Source organism: Balaenoptera physalus (assembly GCF_965194825.1).
Source record: "Balaenoptera physalus genome assembly, chromosome: 14".
Classification (NCBI taxonomy): domain Eukaryota; kingdom Metazoa; phylum Chordata; class Mammalia; order Artiodactyla; family Balaenopteridae; genus Balaenoptera; species Balaenoptera physalus.
The window spans coordinates 36737242-36758961 of record NC_138893.1 but is presented as its reverse complement, the minus strand read 5'-3'; the positions used below and the strand labels follow the sequence as shown (position 1 = coordinate 36758961).

General features: G+C 38.8%; 1 protein-coding gene across 1 annotated transcript in view; it reads left to right on the top strand.

Moving 5' to 3' along the window:
* LOC309642208 (pancreatic triacylglycerol lipase) overlaps window positions 1-21141 on the top strand; it is a 66481-nt gene extending 45340 nt beyond the window's left edge. The window contains exons 4-14 of the mRNA XM_082423432.1: window positions 318-472; window positions 1063-1185; window positions 3106-3240; window positions 5298-5409; window positions 6658-6777; window positions 6894-7013; window positions 7530-7648; window positions 9791-9920; window positions 11021-11129; window positions 12266-12430; window positions 17254-21141. Of these exons, the coding sequence (XP_082279558.1) occupies window positions 318-472; window positions 1063-1185; window positions 3106-3240; window positions 5298-5409; window positions 6658-6777; window positions 6894-7013; window positions 7530-7648; window positions 9791-9920; window positions 11021-11129; window positions 12266-12430; window positions 17254-17317 (1352 nt within the window). The 3' untranslated portion in view covers window positions 17318-21141. The remainder of the gene's footprint in view (window positions 1-317; window positions 473-1062; window positions 1186-3105; window positions 3241-5297; window positions 5410-6657; window positions 6778-6893; window positions 7014-7529; window positions 7649-9790; window positions 9921-11020; window positions 11130-12265; window positions 12431-17253) is intronic.
* Window positions 21142-21720: the final 579 nt, after the last annotated feature.

Here is a 21720-nt window from a genome sequence, read left to right as displayed (position 1 = left end):
CACAAGACTGCTCCCTTCTTGGGCACCAATGGCCCAGAGGAGACATCTGAGTTGAGAGGCTCAAATGAGTCCTAGCATGGGACTGGACAGAGACAGGAGGGGAGTGAGGCGGTCCTACATAGTGGAAATGAGAAGCAGCAGCCTGTCTTTAGCTGGGATGTTGTCTGTTGAAGCTGTTTTGTGAGTGTGTATATAGGAAGGTGTTTGAGGATGTGGAGGAAGAAAATATGCCACAAAATGTAGTTTAACTCATATATTGTCAGAGAGACCATCACAAAGAGCATTCTGGTGAAACTAATACTTCTGGGTGATTGCAGGAAAAGAAATCTGCTATCAAAGACTTGGTTGCTTCAGTGATGACTCCCCTTGGGCAGGAATTGTAGAAAGACCCATCAAAATATTGCCCTGGGCTCCAGAAGATGTCAACACTCGTTTCCTCCTATACACTAATGAGAACCCAGACAGCTTTCAAGTAAGAACACTCATGGTTTTCAGAACTAAGTTTCATCTGTTTTATGTAATAAGGATACTGAATTTTGTCTTCTAAAGAGAACAAATCAGACAGTGGAATTTGCACCTCTGTAGACTTTTAGCACAGTGACCGTATTATTTTTTATAACTTGTTTATAAAAGGTTTGTTTGATAATTTGTTTAAAGTATCCATTAACTTGATATTATTTTTATTCTACCTCTATGGTACCATTTAATACAATATTCTAAATATGGATATTACATATATATAATCTCTAAGTGTTATGTATAACCTTCCAACATATTTTGTATCTATAAAAAACACACACACACATACATAGTCTTCCATTGGGTGGAGACAAGACCCTACCACCAATATTACCCCAAGTAGAGCAAATGCAAAAATGTTATGACATCTGGAAAGTATCGACTTGGTGATGATTGGGAATAGCTTGGTTGTAATAAGAGAATCCTTACTCACAAGGATCCCAAGTCCCAGGAGTCTTCTCCCATCTGCCACTTCCCTCCTCGTAACAGTTCTATTTGATATTTTCAGAAACTTGACATTAAACATTTTTCTCCCCCAAACAGGAACTCGTTGCAGATCCATCTACTATCACAGACTCCAATTTCAAAACAAATAGAAAAACTCGCTTTATTATTCATGGATTCATAGACAAGGGAGAAGAAAACTGGCTGCACAGCATTTGCAAGGTGAGACTGTAAATCTCTTAAGGGAAGTTTGTTTCCAGAGTGATAATTAGCAACAGAGAAGGCAAGGCCCCACCCAGGCAGGACAGATGCCTGCCACCATGAGGCTGGAGGATCCTCTGACCTCACTGGGTCTGGGGTTCCCAGAGGAGGTCCAGGAGGTGACATGGGGTGGAGGGGACCTGGGACAGTCAGACCAGCAAGGCTGGCAGGCATTTGGTGGCTCTGGGTAGCGATTATTTAATAACTAATACAGAGATATTTCTAAATTTTAGCAACAGGTGTTGCCATACTGATGCAACATTTGTTGCATTTTCAATAGCTTTTAGTCTCTTCAATAGGCTTTGATTTCTGTGTGAAGAACTAAGATAACTCATTTTGCCCAAACTAATTATTTTCCCTTGCTACTCTTTTATCTCCTATGGTAGCAATAGCTAGGAAGACTGTGTAGATTTTCATTTCTGGCTTCTGTTGTTTCAGCAGTAGTGATCCTATTTTCTTAAATTTGCCTTTGGCTATGTGCCCTGTGATAATGAAGAATTAAAAGACAGAAAATCAAACAGAATAAATTTTCCAATAACTGCTAGTGCTTAAGGAACATTATCATTGATTCATTTCTTCATCAAGATTTTGTGGCCAGCTGTGGAGCAAAGATGCAATCATTTCTTTAGAGGTCTTATTTCAGGCCTGCCTGTGACTCAAGCCAAAGGCTGATCTGAGTTAACTCCAGAGAGTTTTGACTGATCTTGAAGACAGTTAAAATGAAGGGGCTAATTAACTACACAAGTTTAAAAATAATCAGTAAAACCACAACTTGTCTTCAAAAATAATTTATAGCTGATGATTATTGGGCTGGGTGAGGAGGGAGGGTAGTAATAGATTTCTATACTACAGTGAAGAAAAAATAAATAAATGATTCTCAGCTCAAAGGTATGTAGATTTTCAGATATGCATATACAATTTATTTCTGAGATCCCAAAAGCAGATGTGTTTTTCTTGCATTTAATTTGTCTTTGGGCATTATAATGGAGGAATGAGTACCTTAAATTAGAAGGTTAAATGCCGTAGATTCAAGTTCCAATTCTATCCTTAGCTAACCAAGACACTAGCAAATCGTTTCCCCTCTTTGGATTTTTCTATCTGTAAAATGAAACAATTGGAGATGGTTTCTAAGATTGCTGCATTCTCAAATTCTTCTTGGAAAAAAGGTGGGGATATGCATAAATAAATACTCAAATAAATAAAATTCCTGCCAGATCTAGCATTCATGAAACTATCATTGACCCCCATCCAAAAAGACTTCCAGTAGATATCTGAAAGTTTATATTTTTATGTGAAATAACTTCAGTCATGTACAATAAAACATGTTCATACAAAAATTTTGATTAGTATTTCCGTCATGGAAAAGCTTATTCATTTGCCTTCAATGCCTATATTTAAAGGGTCCTAACATAGTCTTCATTTATTCAATTACTTAGTAGATATTTACTGAGTACCTACTATGTGCCAGGAACTTTTCCAGGCACTGAGGATACAGAAGTGAACAAGACAGGCAATGCCCTGAGGTGCAATCTAGTAAGGGACAATGTCTTGTGAAGTTTATGATGCTCTAATGAGACAACCCATTGTACCACATTTTATACACTTTTCCCTGCAACAAATGTCTATGCATCTGTTGCTGTAGAAATCCCAAGAATCCAGTTCCCATTATGGCCAAATCTCTAGTTTGGAGCCAATGTTAAGTTTTAAAAAGGATTCCATAACCATAACAGATTAAAAGTTTTGTTTATTGGTTTGGGGTTAAAAAGCGAGCATGATGTTGTGTAGGTCAAGGAGGCAATTTATCCTAGTCTTCAAGATTGTTAATTAGTAATTAGGAAAGATGTTGAATTATTTACTTATTTATTGTGTCTCTTCCACCAGAACCTGTTTAACGTGGAAAGCGTGAACTGCATCTGCGTGGACTGGAAAGGTGGCTCCCGAACCGGATACACACAAGCCTCACAGAACATCCGGATTGTGGGAGCAGAAGTGGCGTATTTCGTTGACGTTCTTGAGGTAACTACCTCTGGGTTATAGAAAAGCCCATGCACATTGCTCTCTGGATTCTCTTCCAGAAAAATTGCTGTATGTATGATAATTGGTAAAATATTTTTCTACTTAGAGTTGGCATTCTCCTTGACTGAAAAGAAAAATGCCAAAAAAAATCTAGATTTGGGCTTCATCAATATGCCTATTAAGGTGAATAAACTGATTTTTAAGTGCTATTATTCAAGCAACCAGGTAGATTGTTTCTACTGAATTCCATCATTAGTTCTTTTAATTTTACCAGTTATTAAGCCAAGTTGATATGATAATGTCAACCTGAAGATTAAAGTAGGGGTTTTGTTGTTTGTTTGTTTGTTTTTATTTTTTTAAGAGAAGCACAATGATAACAAGCTAACCTGATTTGGTAACTAAAAACTTAGAAAATGTTAAACTTGAAAGTGCTTAAGTAATTGCTTTCATTATTCTTTTCTTTTTCTTTTTTTTTTTTAAATTGAAGTATAGTTGACACACAATATTCTATTAGTTTCAAGTGCCAAAATAGATATTGCAATGTCTGGTTGGTGGAGCTGGCAGATCATTTATTGATTAAGTTCACCATCTTACATGAGTGCAGTTTGTGATGCCCCAAAACAATTACAATAGTAATATCAAAGGTCACTGATCACCATAAGAAATATTATAATAATGAAAAAGTTTAAAATATTGTGAGAATTACCAAAATGTAACACAGAGACCCAAAGTGAACAAATACTGTTGGAAAAATGGTGCCGATAGACTTACTCAGTGCAGGGTTGCCACAAACCTTCAGTTTGCAAAAAAAACAATATCTGTGAAGCACAGTAAAGCAAAGCATAATAAAACATGGTATGTCTGTACCACATCTTCTTTATCTACTCATCTATTGATGGACACTTAGGTTTTTTCCATTGCTTGGCTATTGTAAACAATTTTGCAATAAACATAAGGGTGCATATATCTTTTGGAATTCATGTTTTCATTTTCTTCAGAAAAATAACCAGCAATGGAATTGCTGGACCATATGGAAGTTCTATTTCTAATTTTTTGAAGAACCTCCATACTGTTTTCCATAGTAGCTCTACCAATTTACATTCCCACCAACAGTACATGAGGGTTCCCTTTTCTCCACATTCTCGCCAACACTTATTATCTGCTGTCTTTTTGATAATAGCCATTCTGACAAGTGGGAAGTGGTACCTCATTGTGGTTTTGATTTGCGCTTCCCTGGTGATTAGTGATGTCGAGCATCTTTTCATATGTCTGTTGGTCATCTGTATGTCTGACTTGGAAAAATGTCTATTCAGGTTCTCTCCTCATTTTTTAAATCAGATTATGTTTTTTTATATTGACTTACGTGAATTCTTTGTCTACTTTGACTATTAACCTCTTACCGAATATATAATTTGCAAATATCTTCTTCCATTTAGTAGGTCGCCTTTTTGTTTTGCTGATGGTTTCCCTCACTGTGCAAAAGCTTTTTGGTTTGAGGTAGTTCCATTTGTTTATTTTTGCTTTTGTTTCCTTTGCGTGAGGAGACAGATCCAAAAAATATTGCTAAGATGGACGTCAAGGAATATACTGCCTATGCTTCTTCCTGGAGTTTTATGGTTTCTGGTCTTACATTTAAGTCTTGAATCCATTTTGAGTTTATTTTTGTATATGGTTTAAGAAAGTGGTCCAGTTCTATTCTTTTGCATGTAGCTGTCAAGTTTTCACAACACCATTTATTGAAGAATCATTATTACTTTCTAATCCAAATACTTGCTTCACCACCTCTGGGTAACAAGTCCTCATATCCATCAAGGGTCCCCTCTATGTAGCACGATGTTCTATGTAGAACAATAAAAGTGAACACTACTTCCACCAGTTTAAACATTATACCATCGCCATTTCTTGTGATAAATGAAAAGAAAAGAATCCATGAAAATTGATTGCTTTAAAGGAGAAGCTTCTCTTCTTAAAAGTTGAGTTTTCAGAGCGTTCTCTTTTCTGTCCATCTTGAATTTTGCTAGTTTGAAAACATTCTGAAGAAGTTTTCTTTCCAACAGTCATCATTTGGATACTCACCTTCCAAGGTCCATGTCATTGGCCACAGTCTGGGTGCCCACGCTGCTGGGGAGTCAGGAAGGAGGACAAATGGGACCATTGGACGAATCACAGGTTGGTCAAAGCTGCAGAGTTGGACTAAATGAAGCCTATATGGGGTCTAAAAGGACAGAAATTTGGCACAGACCTGCTTTTACCTGAGGAGACAAGTTTTCACATTTTCCGAATTAGATCGCATGATCAGAGAAATCGGTGTGTTCTGAGACCTTATGAATTTGTTATTGATACCAATCTTTAGTCTACAGAGCCCTGTTTAACATATAAATACTGCATGTGACTAAAATGTGAATTAAGAACATCTGGAAGTCTTATTCATATCTATTTTCTCTTTGTCAGGTATTCACAAAGGATGAGTTTGGTGAATAGAAGAAATGGCATAAATAATAGAAGAAATAGAATTAAACCCAAAGAGCTCAAAAATGTATCATTAATTATATTCTGCTTCATAGCAATTGATAATTAGTCCAGTCCTCATGAACCACAACCCGAGAGTGGTGGGGACAGATAGTCTGGGTGCCCTGGGCTGCCCGGGCTACATGCTGCTAATTAGATAAAAAATATGATTTTACAAATCTCAGACTGGTTGCATTTAGCCAGTGGAGTCATATGTTGGGTACCCAGGTCCTACAACAACCTTGTAACTTTATAAGAAAGACTTTGCTATCCTGGATCTGAGAAGTGACTATTTCAGGAAATGATTACTTTATTCTTGCATCTTCCCTTCTTTATTTTCTTCCCAAATCCCCTGTTTCCGACACCCCGATTCTCTTTTTTAATACTTTGGATAAGTTCGTTACATTTGCATTGGTGGGGGTATCTGGAATATCTCTTTAACTTGCTGGAGAGACATTCTTTCTCATAGTCCATAAATGCTTATGAGAGCCTGCTCAGTCAGGCACTTGCCAAGCTGTGGTCGCAGTGACTGTGAAAGCCAAGATCCTTGCCCTCACAGGAGTTTATAATATAGGTGGAACTCTTTTAGCCTGAAAATCTCTTAGGAGTCCAGTGTTCCCCAGAGTCTGGCTCTTTGGTTGTAACTGTGCTATTGATGGGGATTGTCCCAATGACTAAGCATCCATAAGTAGGGCCAAATTCCATGGTTTGAGGAAAATTCACTTTAATGCAAATAGTAAATTAGACACAGATTTCCCTTAGAAATTGGTAAGATAGGGAAGAACCAGCTTATTTCTTTGCACGCATTACTCATGATTACCACCAATGCTGCACTCAGGTCTGTAAAGAGAAAGGTGAACCTGCATGTCCACTGATAGACACTGACATGACGCATCCTATCTATTTTAGGGTTGGATCCAGCAGAACCGTGCTTTGAGGGCACACCTGAATTAGTCCGATTGGACCCCAGCGATGCCCAATTTGTGGATGTAATTCACACAGACGCTGCCCCCATAATCCCCAACCTGGGTGAGTTCTTCAATTTGTCCCCCTGGAGTGTTTTTTGAGTCTATACATAAGAGTGTTTTAGAGAGTTTTGAGTCTTTACATTAACATCAACTTTCCCATATTTTAAAATTCCTCAGGTCTTGGAATGAGCCAAATTGTGGGCCACCTAGATTTCTTTCCAAATGGAGGAAAGGAAATGCCCGGATGTAAGAAGAATGCTCTCTCTCACATCGTTGACATAGATGGACTCTGGGAAGGTACAACTATTATGTATATGAAGAGATTTTCTTGGGGGGGGGCGGGAATCTGTGTTTCCTTTTGATAAACTTGCTAAATATTTTGGTATTGTACAGATCTCACATTTTCTATAACAAAGAACTTTTAGTTGTATCCCCAAGATACAGGTTTTCACTGGGGGAAGTGGACATGAGAAGACTATAGGAAAGAAAGTGTATTTGTAGTCAACTTTTCAAGGATCTAATTCAGGGAATACATTACTCAGTCATACCTATCCCTTACAGACCAATCTTTTCCTCCTAGAGTTATTTTTCCATTTCATTTAGCTATGGCATAATTATTATAATGTTAAACAGATTATATTAAATTCTGATTGCGTCTCAAATCATGACTACCCTTCATAAATGATTTTGTTCTGTGACTGCCATGAGTTCACACTAATTAGAAAAATCTATTCAACAACTGTGTGCTGACCATGACATTAACTTGGAAAAATGAAATCTGTCACTGATGTGTAATCATGTCTGATTTTAAAGGAACTCGCAACTTTGTGGCCTGTAATCACTTAAGAAGCTACAAGTATTATGCTGATAGCATCCTCAACCCTGATGGCTTTGCTGGATTTCCTTGTGCCTCTTACAAGGTTTTCAGTGCAGTAAGTAGATTCTTTCTTGCACCTAAAGAATTTTGTGACCATCACTTCTCATGACCAGTGTGGTTCACTATACATGACATGCATTCAGTGAATGTTACTATATGACTGCCACATGATTTATACTTTCAATAATACGTGTTTATTTTAATAGTGATAAAGCATTGGAGAAATTTAGAGAAATGTGCTTGTAAACTGAAATATCCCAAATCTACCTTGTTCTCTATCACTTCTGTATGTGTCAGCTGAATGTTCACACTTGGTTTGGAAATAATTCTAAGTGCAAAAATTGTCTATGGAAATCTGATTTATGGTTGCAGGATGCTGATGAACATGAAAAACTTGTTTTAAATGTTAACCTTATAAAGGTATATGATTATGGGCATGTGGACATTTCTGTGCAGTCTCATAATTGCCAAGATTTTTTTTGAGTGTTCATCTTTTTTTTTGGTATTCTCTAAATATCTAAGTTGGGATCCTTAAATCTGATCTTGAATATGACATATCAATTGCCCGGGTTTTTTTTTACTATTGCTTTTCCTTTCACAATAATTTTTTTTCAAATAAAAATGTATGCCCTATGTTATTTAATATATAAATTTTCAAGTAACATGCTAGGTGAAATTATAATTATCAAGTAGATATACTTTAGCAATGAAGAGAGAGGATCTGATTCCTGGTTCTACCATTAAATAGTTGAATGATTCTGGGCAAAATACTTAACTTCTCTAAGGCACTTTCTTCATTTCAAAATGTAAATAAAATGGTAGATTCCATAGATTTGGTGGGAGGATTTAATAAGATAACATGTTTTAATTACTTAGCCCAGAACCTAAAATATAATAATTAGCATTCAACAAATGTTAGCTATTATGTGTAGGGGAGAGGGGATGGGTGTATATTTTATTCACAATGTAGCTTGCATATGCAACAAGAACGCCTCCCCCTTCTTTGGTCTAACTTTATTTTTATTTTCTTCCCAAATCCCCATTTTCTAGGTAATGGGGAAAACAAACAAACACAGAAGCTTTAGGTTTCATCCAGTTAAAATTTAATCTGATTCAATAATATAAACAGTCCTTTTAAGTGATGCTCAGACACTTTTATAGGACAAAATTCTCAGTTTTGCAGATTTCTCAGCCTTTGGACCACCTCTGTCCAAGCTGGTATTGGGCAAGGTGATCATGGTGGTGGTGGTCAGTGTGTGTGTGGAGGGCAGAGAGGAGGCTTGGGGGTCCACCTTCTTGAAGGGCTCATAGCTGCCATCTGCAGGTGATGTCGGGGCGTGTCCAAGCTACTGGCTTGGGCAATGCTCTCAGAGAGCTTGGGCCATTTCTTCCCGGCTGGCCCAGTTTCCCTGAGCTTTTGCTGAATGCGGATCCTGAGATTCAGCCCAGTCGCCATCTGGTCCACTGATTCAGGAGTTCACCCCTTGCCTCTACTGTGGGGCAGCCTTGCCCTTTCAGAGCAGGAATTTTTATGTCCATCTGCCTCCCGCTCTGTTCACCCCCCTCCCTCTCTTCTCCTCACAGTTTCTTGGCCCACAAAAGAAGGACATTTTCCTATATGATATCCATCTTCTTCAGACGTCATGGCTAAGCCTGACTGACCAACTAGAGCATTTTCCCTTCACATTGGGAGAATTCTGAGATCTGAATCTTCCAGACTTGATATGCTAAGTGGGAGCTAGAGAAAATTGAGAAAAACTTGACTTTTAAGCCTATTGTCCTCCCAGTGAGTCCCATTTTGTGTATCAGAAGCTGATGATCACCTCCTGCTCTTTCTTTTGCAATTTTTCTAAAATAAATTCTAACCACCTAAAAGCAGATGGGTGTCTTGGGGCCACTGGAACAACTTAGAGAGGCAAAAGAGAGAGGATTAAAATATAAATAAATAAATAAATTCTCTTAATTAATTTTTATAATATTTATGTTAGTATCATGTTATTTAATAGTGAAATTGCTGATTTATCATTGTAAATAATGAGACTAATTTTTAATGTTTGTTGAGACACTGTTAAAGTCTTCTTTTACTATCAGAAGAGGATTGGCTTTAGAATATTTGAAAATTCAACAACACGTGGAATAAGATGGTACACTATTAAAAAAAGAGCATCCTCATTCATCATTTGTTTATTTTCCCTAGAACAAGTGCTTCCCCTGTCCAAGTGAAGGCTGCCCGCAGATGGGTCATTATGCTGATAGATTTCCTGGGAAAACCCAAGCAGAGGGCCAGGTATTTTATCTAAACACCGGTGATGCCAGCAATTTTGCCCGTAAGTCCCTATTTTATTTGTCTTAAATTCTCAATACTATGTATCTTATCACGTCCCGTGGAAATGTGTGAAATTGCTTTTCTGTACAAAAGTTTTAAACACTCCTCCCCAAAATGGAAAAACACATCCATACCATGCTCAATGTGAACATGCTAATTTGGGTGGCAGAACAGAGTTTAGGGCCTGAATTATCAATGATACAAAAATAAATTTCTTCACAGTTGATTCTGGTACCGAATTCAGGAGGCTTCTTCTGCTCCAGCCTCTTCATACTCTGTTAAAAGTTTCACTGCGCAAAATTCTGAGGTTTTTTTACAAGCAGAAAAATAACGCAGGAGAGAGATGGCAGAGGTTGTGGGAATGGAAAGGAGGTGACAGATTCTAGAGATATTAGGATTGTAGACTCCATGTGTGATGGGAATCAGAGAATGCAGGAATGGTGAGACTTGGGGACAGACCCTGGGTTTCTTTTCTGGGTAATAGAGGAAGAAAACTATTTGGATGGGAGTCAATAGGGTTAGCTGCATTGTAAAAACTAAAGCTAAATTTTATTGCCTTCCCAATTTGGCCCAGGCTAGCTCTAAATGGCAAAAAATTGTAGTTCACTATTGACTGGTACCATAAAATGGTTACCATAAATTAATACAATCCAGTGGTGTTGAAAAGTTGAATTATAGAATGTTAAAGATAAATATAGATTATTTAGACAAAAAGATGACAGTACTCTAAAATTTTGTGATCTATAAAAATGAAATAAACTGATGAAAATACCACACTATTATTTTTCCATTATCTTTTAACATAAAGTTCTTATAATGTTCAAGAATAAATTGTTAGGTTAAAAAAATTGAAAACAAAATATATAACTTAGTCCCTTGGCTTGAAATCTTTTGACTTTGGAAAGAGTCTGTGTTCCTCCCCTCCCCCAATGCTGCCCTCTGAACATTAAGTTAAAGGAATATCCATCACTATTTGATTAGAAGAACTACCAAAACCATACAAAAATTATTCAAAATTCAGCAGTAGTGGAATCCAAGTTAGCCTGTTTCCAGAATAATTTTTCTAAAAGCTGATATTTTGCAAATATTTCCCCCTTGCAGGTTGGCGGTATAAGGTGGCTGTCACACTCTCTGGAAAGAAGGTTAGAGGACACATACTCGTTTCTTTGTTTGGAGATAGAGGAAACTCTAAGCAGTACGAAATTTTCAAGTGAGTAAACTACTACTCTAAGCTCCTTCAGTGTTGGAATACTTCACACATACGATGTATGTCGTGGACATAAGAGTTTATTCATTACTATATGGGAATATAGGGAAGGAAAGTTTTTTTCCTTTACCTTTCTTAGCTCTTCGGCTGGTCTGGTAATCAAATTAACATAGGACAGATTAACAGGGGAAAAAACTAATTTAATTATGTACATATGGGGGTCCCAGAAGAACATGAGACCCACAGGCAGTGAGACAATTGAGGCTTACATGCCATTCTGAGCTAAGGAGAAGGGACCAGGGGTCTGGGGCTTCAAAGGGGAGAAAGACAATCCACAGTAAGATGGGAAGAACAAATGTTTGGTGCACAAAGGTTTGCCATGGCAGGCAGAGACAACAGGACACAGAGAGGAATTTGATCTCCAGGCCCAGCTGAGCTCCCTGCCAGCCTATCACATCTAGCCCATATTCCTTGTAGTTATCTCAGGTGATAGTTCCCTTCCTGAACCAGGCCTTCTATCTAAATTCTTTTAGGCAGTTAAGGGAGAGGTAAAGGTTATCCTTGAATCTGCTGGGTCTTGATTTCCTTCAGCTCAAAATAGTCCACCTGGCAAAGTGGCACATTCTGGGGAGACTTGTTCTGAACCCCTTCAGAAGTACAGTACTGCCATGTGTCATTAAAAGGAAGAGACTATTTCACCCTTGTACCTTAATACATTTTAGAACTCTGTTTCTAAATTTTTTCTCTGCTATGTCCTGAGAAAACAACAGATGTTTATTTTGATGCATGACATCTGATTTATAATCACTAAATAATTATTCTACCCACAAAACAACTGGAAAAGGATGATATAATGATGTCATCATTTATTAAATTGTGAGAGGATTGTGACTATAACATGTTTGAAGTTTTATTAAAATAAGGATGACTTCAAAGTAATATGAGTTATTGATGGCAAATGAACTACCACTGAGTTGGCATACATGTCTACATTTATTTAACCATTAGATTCACAAATGTACTATCAATCATCTTACTAGAGATACATTGTTAACTGGTTTTAGAAACATATATGTGTATATTTATATGTATGTTTATGTATATTCATGTATGTTTTTATTAACTTTTCCGTTCCCAAGGGGCAGTCTCCAACCAGCCAATACTCATTCCAATGAATTTGACTCAGATGTGGATGTTGGAGATCTGCAGAAGGTTAAATTTATTTGGTACAATAACGTGATCAACCCAACTCTACCCAGAGTGGGAGCATCCAATATCAGTGTGGAACGCAACGATGGAAAAGTGTAAGTAATAAAAATCCAAAGAGATTTGAAGCATTGAGTCACGTTTATAATTCTACTCCCACTGAAAGACAACTTTAAGTTAAATCACCTGCAGTGGTTCTCCTATATCTCAGTCACCGCTGCTTCCTAATACCTTTTGTTTCTTTAGAAGAAAGTGTACATCTTTAGGAAAACAACTTTGATAGATTTGTAGATGACTGTTGTATGATCGGACACAAGTGTTAGAATGAGAATCTGGCTTCACAATCCTAAGGTGAAAAGAAAGATTTCATTTAGCAGCTGTGCCTTGTGCTATGTGTGTGCTTAATATGTGTATCTTCCCCAAGCTTCCTGGGTTCACCAAATTGCCACTTAAATTACCGAGAAAACACTTATCAAGGAATACAAATAGATTGTCCTGTGCCATTAGTCTTTTTAGTGAAGACAAAGGTCAACCCTTGGTTCTAATCAAAACTAAAGTGTGTGTGAACCAACGGATATTTACCATAGTGAACTACCGGAAGCAGTGAGGTGATGATGATGATGGTAATCATAACAATGCCAATATCAGCCCAAGTGTTTTGAGTATAAAACTAAATTCTGAGGCACAGTGCTATGCTGCTTCTGCCATCATATCATTCAGTCCTCATATAAGTCCAGTGTGGAGACTTTTGCTTCTGGCAAAGATGGAGTAACAAGAGCCCAGATTTACCTTCCCAACTGAAACAAACAAAAATTCAGACAAAATATATCAAACCACAGTTTTCAAGATGCTGAACATTAGGCAACAAAGGAAAGTGATCTCTGAGCGATAAGAAACAAATAAGGTAGAGTCCTAAAACTGTTCCGGCTTACTGCCTTTAAAGAGTCTCCAGGATGTCACACAAAGAGGAAAAATTCAGGCAGAACCCAGTAGACTACCTGAGTTAAAGAAACAGAGCTAAGAATCCAGAAAATCCAAGGCAACTGGATTTCACAGGACAGAGGACCAGAGAGGAGAGAGCTACAGAGAGGAAAGCTCAGAGAGCTGGAAAATTTCCTTAAACATTCAGCAGAGTACTGATCAGCACATATATATGAGGAAACTAGTCAAGGTCTGTGAAATATCCATCTGAAAGGATTATAGAGAATAGTACCCAGTACTCTTGCAGGGTTGGGAACAGTACTTGTTTCCGCTAACCAGACCAGAAAAGCTCATAATTCAGGAAATGTTAGGTAGAGTATTTAAGAAGGTCTTCCCTCAGTAGTGGGAAAAAAATTAGCCTAGAATGAGCAAGACCTGAAAGGATCAAACTGTTTCCAAATAACTGCACCCCAGAACAGAGCTCAAGAAAATGTATAGGAATACAAAATTATCCAGCAGTTAACAGGCTAAAATCCACAATATATGACATTAAACGAAAGTTTTCCATGTATATAAAGAAGCAGGAAAACACAACCTATAATGAGAATAATCAATCAATTGAAACCAAACCAGAACCGACACAACTGTTAGAATAGCAGACATAGACATTAAAACAGTTATTAAACCTGTATTCCATTGGTTTAAAAAGGTCAGTAGAGGAATGGCATATATAGAGAAAAGGCCCACGTTGAATTTCTAGAGATGAGAACTACAATATCTGAAATGAAAGAGCAGATTAGACATTGTGAGAGAAAAGATTAGTGGAGTTGAAGAGGTAATAGAAAGTATCCAAAATGAAACACAGAGAGAAAAAAAATTTTCGATGAAGAGAATATCAGTGATCTGTGAAATAATTTCAAGAAGTCTAATATAGTTCTCATTGAAGACTCCAAAAGAGGAAGGAGAGAAATATGTATTTGAAGAAATAATGGCTTCAAAAATTTCAAACATAGTGAATGAAAACTGTAAACATATAGATCCAAGTGATACCACAAAAAACATGAAGAAAACTATGCCAACACACATGAAAATCAAACTGCTCAAAACCAGTTATAAAGAGGAAAACTTAAAAGCAGCCAGAGAAAAAACACACATTACCTACAGAGGAATAAAGATAACAATCACAGGCAGATCTCATATCAAAAACAATGCAAGTGAGAAAACAGTGGAACAACATCTTTAAAGGACTGAAAGGAAAAAACCGTTAACCTAGAATTCTATATCCACAAAAGTATCTTTCAAAGAAAAAGATGAAATAAAGACTTTTCAGACATATCAAAGCTGAAAGAATCCATCACCAACCGGCCAACACCATGAGAAATGTTAAAGCAAAGTCTTCAGAGAAAGGAAAGTTATACCGGTTGTAAAAGAATCTACAGAAAGGAATTAAGAGCATAGGAGATAGTAACTACATTGGGAAACATATGAGATTTTTAAATATGGTTATTTAAGTCTTTAAAAATAATTGACAATTTAAAAAGTAATGGCAATATTTTGGGGAGGGGCTGTTATAACGTGTATAAGTAAAATATATGACAACAATGCCATTAGGCATTAGGTAGGAGGGGAGAAATGGAAACATACTCTTATAATGTTCTTATACCATATGTAAATTAAAATATTATCACTTGAAGGTAAAATGTGATGTTAAAAATGTATGGTATAAATTCTAAAGCAACCACTAAAATAGTAAAACAAAGAACTATAGCTAATAAGCCAAAAAAAGGAGATTAAATGGAATTTTTTAAGGCATAAAAAGGGGGGGAAAAAAGCATAGGGAACAAATTGCAAGATAATAACCATATCAATAAATGTATTAAATTAAAATACAACAATTAGAAGGCAGAGATTGTTTAACTGGATTTTAAAAACTCAATGCACAACTGTATGCTACCTACATGAAATGTACTTTAAATGTAAAGACACAAATAGATTAAAAGTGAAAGAACAGAAAAGGATATTCTATTAATTATTAGGGAAATGCAAATTAAAACCACAATGAGGTACCAACATAAACTTATTTAAATGGCTAAAATTTAAAAGATTGACAATATCAAGCACTGGTGAGGATGTGAAGAATCTTGAATTCTCATATTCTGTTGATGGGAATGTAAAATGATGCAACCACTTTGGAAAACTCTTTGCTAGTTTCCTAAAAGGCCAAACATACACCTACCTACAATTCAGCCGTTTCTCTTTTATGTATTTACCCAAGAGAAAAGAAAGCATATATTTATACAAAGATTTGTACATAAATATTCATAGTACCTTTTATTGCAATAGTCAAAATCTGGAAATAACCCAAAGTCCACCAACAAGGGAATGGATAAACAAATTGTGGTCTTCTGTACAATGGAATACCACTCAGCAGTGAAAAGGAACGAACCAGTGATACATGCAGCAACATAGATGAATCTCAAAATAATTATACTGAACAAAATTATACTGAATGAAAGAAGCTAAACAAGAGTGCATACACCTTTGCATATAAAGTTTTACACAATTCAAAGTAGTCTATAACGACAGTAGACCAGTGGTTGCCTGGGGGAAGGGAAGATGGAAAGGGATGGGAAGGAGAGATTACAAAGGATAGGAGGAAAATTTTGGAATAATGGATATGTTTACTCTCTTGATTGTGGTGATGGGAAATAAGTACTGTTATTATCCCCATTTTACAGATAATTCAATGAAAGCTCAATGCCAGAATTCATGTGCAGGAAATCTGACTTCAGCAAATCCTTAACTACCACAATAGAAATTCAGATCACCTTTATTTATATATATTGTGTGCCCTTCATTTCTTGTGACCCTTTTCAATATTAGTTTTTTTTTTATGGTATATCTTAATTTATTATATTCTAACGGGAAAAATGAAGAATAACATGAACTTATGAATTGCCATCAAATGAGAGGGAGCTTTTAGTCAAGTCCTTCACCAATTTTCACTGAGTTTCATCTTGTCCAATATTTTTCTTTTTAAAAATATTTATTTATTTATTTATTTTAACATCTTTATTGGAGTATAATTGCTTTACACTGTTGTTTTAGTTTCTGCTGCATAACAAAGTGAATCAGCTATACGTATACATATATCCTCATATCCTCTCCCTCTTGCATCTCCCTCCCACCCTCCCTATCCCACCCCTCTAGATGGTCACAAAGCACTGAGCTGATCTCCCTGTGCCATGCAGCTGCTTCCCACTAGCTACCTATTTCACATTTGGTAGTGTATATATGTCCATGCCACTCTCTCACTTCGTCCCAGCTTACCCTTCCCCCTCCCCACGTCCTCAAGTCCGTTCTCTACGTCCGAATCTTTGTTCCTGTCCTGCCCCTAACCTTTAATTTGCTATTTGCACATTGGCTAGCCGTTAGATTACAGAGAAGAAAATGAAGATGAAGAGAAAAGAGCATTTTCTGAACATTTTTTATGTGCCAGACACTTTACATATGCTTCTGTATTTTGTTAAAGAAATTGAGCTCCAAAGCCTCCTAAGTATTGCTCAGTCTTAATGAGTAAATTAGTTATTTCAATTCAATGCTGAATTAAAATAAGAATGCCGAGCCAATGTAACACCAGGACGTCAGGATTTTTACTCTGGCTGATTTCTTGTCATGCTGCTGACCCTACTCTTCCTCAGTTGCATTCACTGACAGTGTGCCATGTTTAGTAGGTGCTTTGGGGATGTGACAAATGGACCCTCTGTGTCCTTTGGAGTGTCCAATGATACCTCTTCTTTCTGCTATTGCACAGCCATGGGATAAAATTAGAAAGGAAAATGCAGTTCTTTATACCCAAGAGGTATTCACTCGGCCAGTGTCTAGTTTTGGGCACAGGGTGTGCCACTCACTCAGACTGAGGGGAAGGAAGTGGCTGTCATCAAACTCAACACACCAGCTGTGTGTCAGGAAGAGCTGACTTTTTGTTTTCTCTCCCCAGGTTCAACTTCTGTAGCAAAGAAACTGTGAGGGAAGATGTTCTGCTTACCCTCACCCCATGTTAGGAGCTGCTAACATGTGAACACTGAATCTTACTGCTAATAAAATCTAGTGGTGAAGCACTACATTCCTTTCTTTGCCATCATGTCCATTATTTCCAATGAAATTTTTGGATAATGTGATTAAGTTCCAATATTTGGAACTGGTCTGAAAAACCACAAATGACTGTTGAATTTTGCTACATGTTACTTGGCATTTGAACTTGGGAATACTGTTTACTTGATACTGACATCATGGCCATTAGTATTACTGATGTCATTCTGATCACTTAAGGCAGACTTCCAGGTCCAAAGTGACCCTCCTGGTGGTGGTGGGCACACATGATAAGTACCCACCTTTGGCACTTTTTCCATCATCTTTAATCAGACAGCTCAGGAGGGATGACACATAGGGAGTCTCCAGGTCTAATCTGAACTTTTCTCTTTCAAATCCTTGGCCATGTCTATTTCTGTGTCTGTGTCACTTGGGTCCTCTGAGAAGCAGACGCTAGGGAAATGTCTGTGACGGATGAAAGAGGAGATAGCAGGAGTAGGCAGGAGAAACTTCAGACCTCAGTGCAGGTCTAACACCCATGAGAGGGGAAAGGAAGGAAAGACTAGGTGGGAAGAGCCCCAGCCCTCAGCAAATGTCTGAGAAAGTCTTGGCCAGGTCGATGGGGAGTCCCCAAGTGAAGGTGACCCTTGGCAGGAATCCTACTTCAGGCAGGAGTAGATGGGCTCTCGTACCCATGCCGTGCTCAGTCATGGGTTGAGGCAGCCAACAGAAGCGTGGCCTCTGTGTGAGTCCCCGCGGACCCAAGGGGCGGCAGTTGGGCTGCCAGGCATCTCTGGTCCTGCAGCAGTTTCTCCTGAAGGGATCTGAACGGTACACCTCTGTGGCCACCACAGTGTCCCACCTTGTTCCTTTTTGGATTTCTTTGGAAATGACACCAGCTTGGTCATTTCCTCTTTGGAACGGAATTAAATATATTACTTAATTCAACAAACTTTTATGGAGCCCCCATTACTATATTCCAGACACTGCTGTTGGCACGAAGGATGTAAAATAAATAAAATACATTTCTCACCCTCCAAGAGGTTGTAGTCTGATGAGGGAGCTGGACAAGGAAACAGTTATGAAACAGTGTCAGGAAGTACGAGTTACTAACCTGGGAGGAAAGAAGGGCTGGCATTTGATTTGGGGAGAGGGGTTGAGAGCAGGGGTAGGATGGAGAAAGGCTATATAAAGTAAGTAAAGGGAAAGCAAGGGGGGTTAAGCCTCCCAAAGGAGTGTAGGGGGCCAAGGGTAAGGTAGCCTGTGCCCCAGGTACCCATCCTATGAACAAATCTGACACTTTCTCTCTGTGGTTCAGATTGCGCAGCAGAGTCAATCCCCAGTAACACTTTTCCTCCTCCTCTCCACTCCCCTTACTCCTGCTTCGTAGAGTCGCTTTCCAGATAAACTCTCTGCACCCAAGCCCTTATCTCAGATTCTGTATTCAGGGGAGCCTAAAATAAGACCAGGGGTGAGCATTCCAATAGAGGGGACAGCTTGTCCAAAAGTACAGTACCTGAGCATAGAGCGTTTGGCAAACTCCAGTGTGTTACATCTTGTAGACCATGTTCAGAGAGGGGAGTCATAGGAGATGGGACCAGATTGGGCTTGATTGACCATTTATTCCTCTAACAAGCACGTGTTGAGCACCTAATGTGTGTAAGGCACTCTGCTAGGCACGAAGAACACACTGTGAGCAAAAGGGGGACCCAGTGCCTGCGCCTGAAGGTCCATGACCATCAGATGATGGAAGACTCCCTAAGTGATGAGCAGAGACCCCCAAAGGGCTTTGAGAAGGGCAGTGACTTGACCCATGTTTGGGGTTTAAATCAATCCCACTGGTACTTGCATGGAATGCAAGTTCTGATCCATTTCTTGATCTAAATCCTGCTCCACTTGGCCCAGAACTTTCAGGTACTCTGGAATTCTGAAAGCTGGGGCTGTTTTGGAAATTCCCAGGCCCCATATAGAGGGTGCAGACTTTTGGGCCTAATTCTCCCCAGCTGGCACCAGGGTCTGTCTGCCCTGAGACTTTCACTTGTTAGCCAGCCCACAAGAATGGGTGGAATCTACCAATGGCCCTCAAGGGCTTTGGGAAGTCTGAGCTACACTCAGAACCTGAATTCACATCCCACAGACAAGGCATCTCTGATGAAAGAAAAAGAAGTCAATAGTTGACTGATGATAAGGCAAAGTTTTGCACCCCACTTCTGTTACTACAAACACAGGGAGAAATTCAACCAGTTCAAGGGATATGTAGAGCTGTGGTTCGAACAAATGCAGATGAGTGTCCAGGCTGTGAAAAAGACTTAGAAAACAACTTTTTCAGGACAAAAACTTCTTTGGAATTAAGGGGTTCCTAGAACCCAGCTTGAACCAACCTACTCTTCCCCTCAAATTTACAAGGTCATTCTCTTACAAGATGACAAGGTATCTGTACATTGTGAACTTGAAATTGAAGGAGAAAACAAGGACAGAGCTGATTGGCTAGAGGAAGGCAGCTATTCGGCTCCATCTGGATGTGTGGACGTGGCAGATAATGGCTGGAAACCTCGTTCTTTACCTTTGTGACTTTCAAGGAGTCATACATCTTGAAGACAGGAGAGCTGTCTGGTGGAAATGAAGTCACATTTTCAGAAGAGATCCACAGATTTGTATGCATATGAGTCCTGCCTTAATTCCCTGAATCTGACCAGGATATAAGTTCATTCAACATATTTCAGTTGTTATTCTTATTTAAAAGCCTCGCCCAGGAATCTTTCCATCTAGTGTGGAGTGAATTAACTGGTCTAAGAGGCTTTAAAGGAGAAGCAGCTTAGACCCCAGTCTTGCTAGGGGCTTTGTCCAATTAAATCCCCCAGGGCATTTAAACAAGAGCCAGTGCATTAGAGCACAGTGTATATTGACAGATGTGGGAGTTTTCTTGCTGTCTTAGAAAAGAATAGACGCTCAACTGATTCTGTGTACCCAAGAATGGTGACAGTGAGTGCAATGAGAGCTGCTCTCTCTGAATCCCAGGCCTGGCTGAGCTGAGTTTCTGTATTGGTTAGCTGCTGCATAACAAATCATCACTAAACTCAGTGGCTTTAGACAGATTTGCTCACAAATCTCCAGGTTAACTGGGTGTTTCTTCTGGTCTTGACTGGATTCACTCATGTGTCAGCAGTCAGAGTGGGTTGAGTCAGAAGTGCTGCTAATCCTGTCTGGGTCTCTCACACACTTAGGGGTCAGCTGGTTTTGAGCTGGTCCAAGACGTTGCTGCCATCATGTTTAATAGCCAAACCAAGTCACACAGCTAGCCCAGATTCAGGTGGTGGGGTAATAGACTCCAGTTACTGATGGAAGAAGCTGCAAGATCACATGGCAAAGGGCAGCTTCAGGAAGGAGAGGGGGTAAAGAACTGTGACCATTTTCACAATCCATCTATCATCGTCTAACCTGTTTCTCCACCCGGGGAAGCCTGGGGCTGGGGAAGGAACAGGTCAGGTGTCAAGAGGGTTTTCACAGCAATGGGTCAACCCAGGCTCCAGACTCTGGCCTTCTTATACTGCCTTTTCCTCACTGCTGTCATCAGAAGTGAGGGTGCCCTTTTGGTTCACTTGCTTTTGATGTTTGTAGAAAACAGAGTGCTTCAATACAGCACACTTATTCTTGAACAACTAATGCTGATGAATACAGGGTTGCTTCTTCTTATCTTAACACAATGCAGCAGTCCTGAGCAGCTTTCCTGAGCAGCAAATCCACTCCCCGGTGTTGCCAATCACTCTTGATAACTCAAGAAGATCATCTCTTCATTATTTCAAATCCCCTACCCACTGGCACTGAGCCACTAACTGTGCACTTTGGTACAAATTAAGTAGAGTCCGTTGATTTAGGATTGCTAAATTTACTACTGCAGAACCACTTACTTCTTGCTGTAGGTGCCCAGCTCACAACTTCACCTCCATCTTTTGGTGTACATCCAGGCCTTCCCAATAGGACCCATATCCCGTTGCTAATTAATTCAGGGACAGAGGGGCGGAGGGGATCTGAGGACGACCTGCCGAGGTCTCCAGAGTGGTCTCATTATTTGGGTTTCCCTGGGTGTCACAGTTCAACAACTTCATGGATTCCATGAGATGCCCCAATATTCTCCCAACAAATCTCTCCTTTTAAAAAAAATTTAACTATCCAGAATTGATTTCTGTTGCTTACAACAAAAGCCCCATAACTAACATACCTCTAAAAAGTTACTGTTTAAATAGCTAATGGTCTCTCCTTCACTGTTGTTTCACAGGTGGGGTGGAGAGAGTAGCCAACATACACAAGGAGCAGAAACCACTATCAACATGTTAAATGTACATATCTTTTGCTCCTTAAATTCCACTTGTAGGAA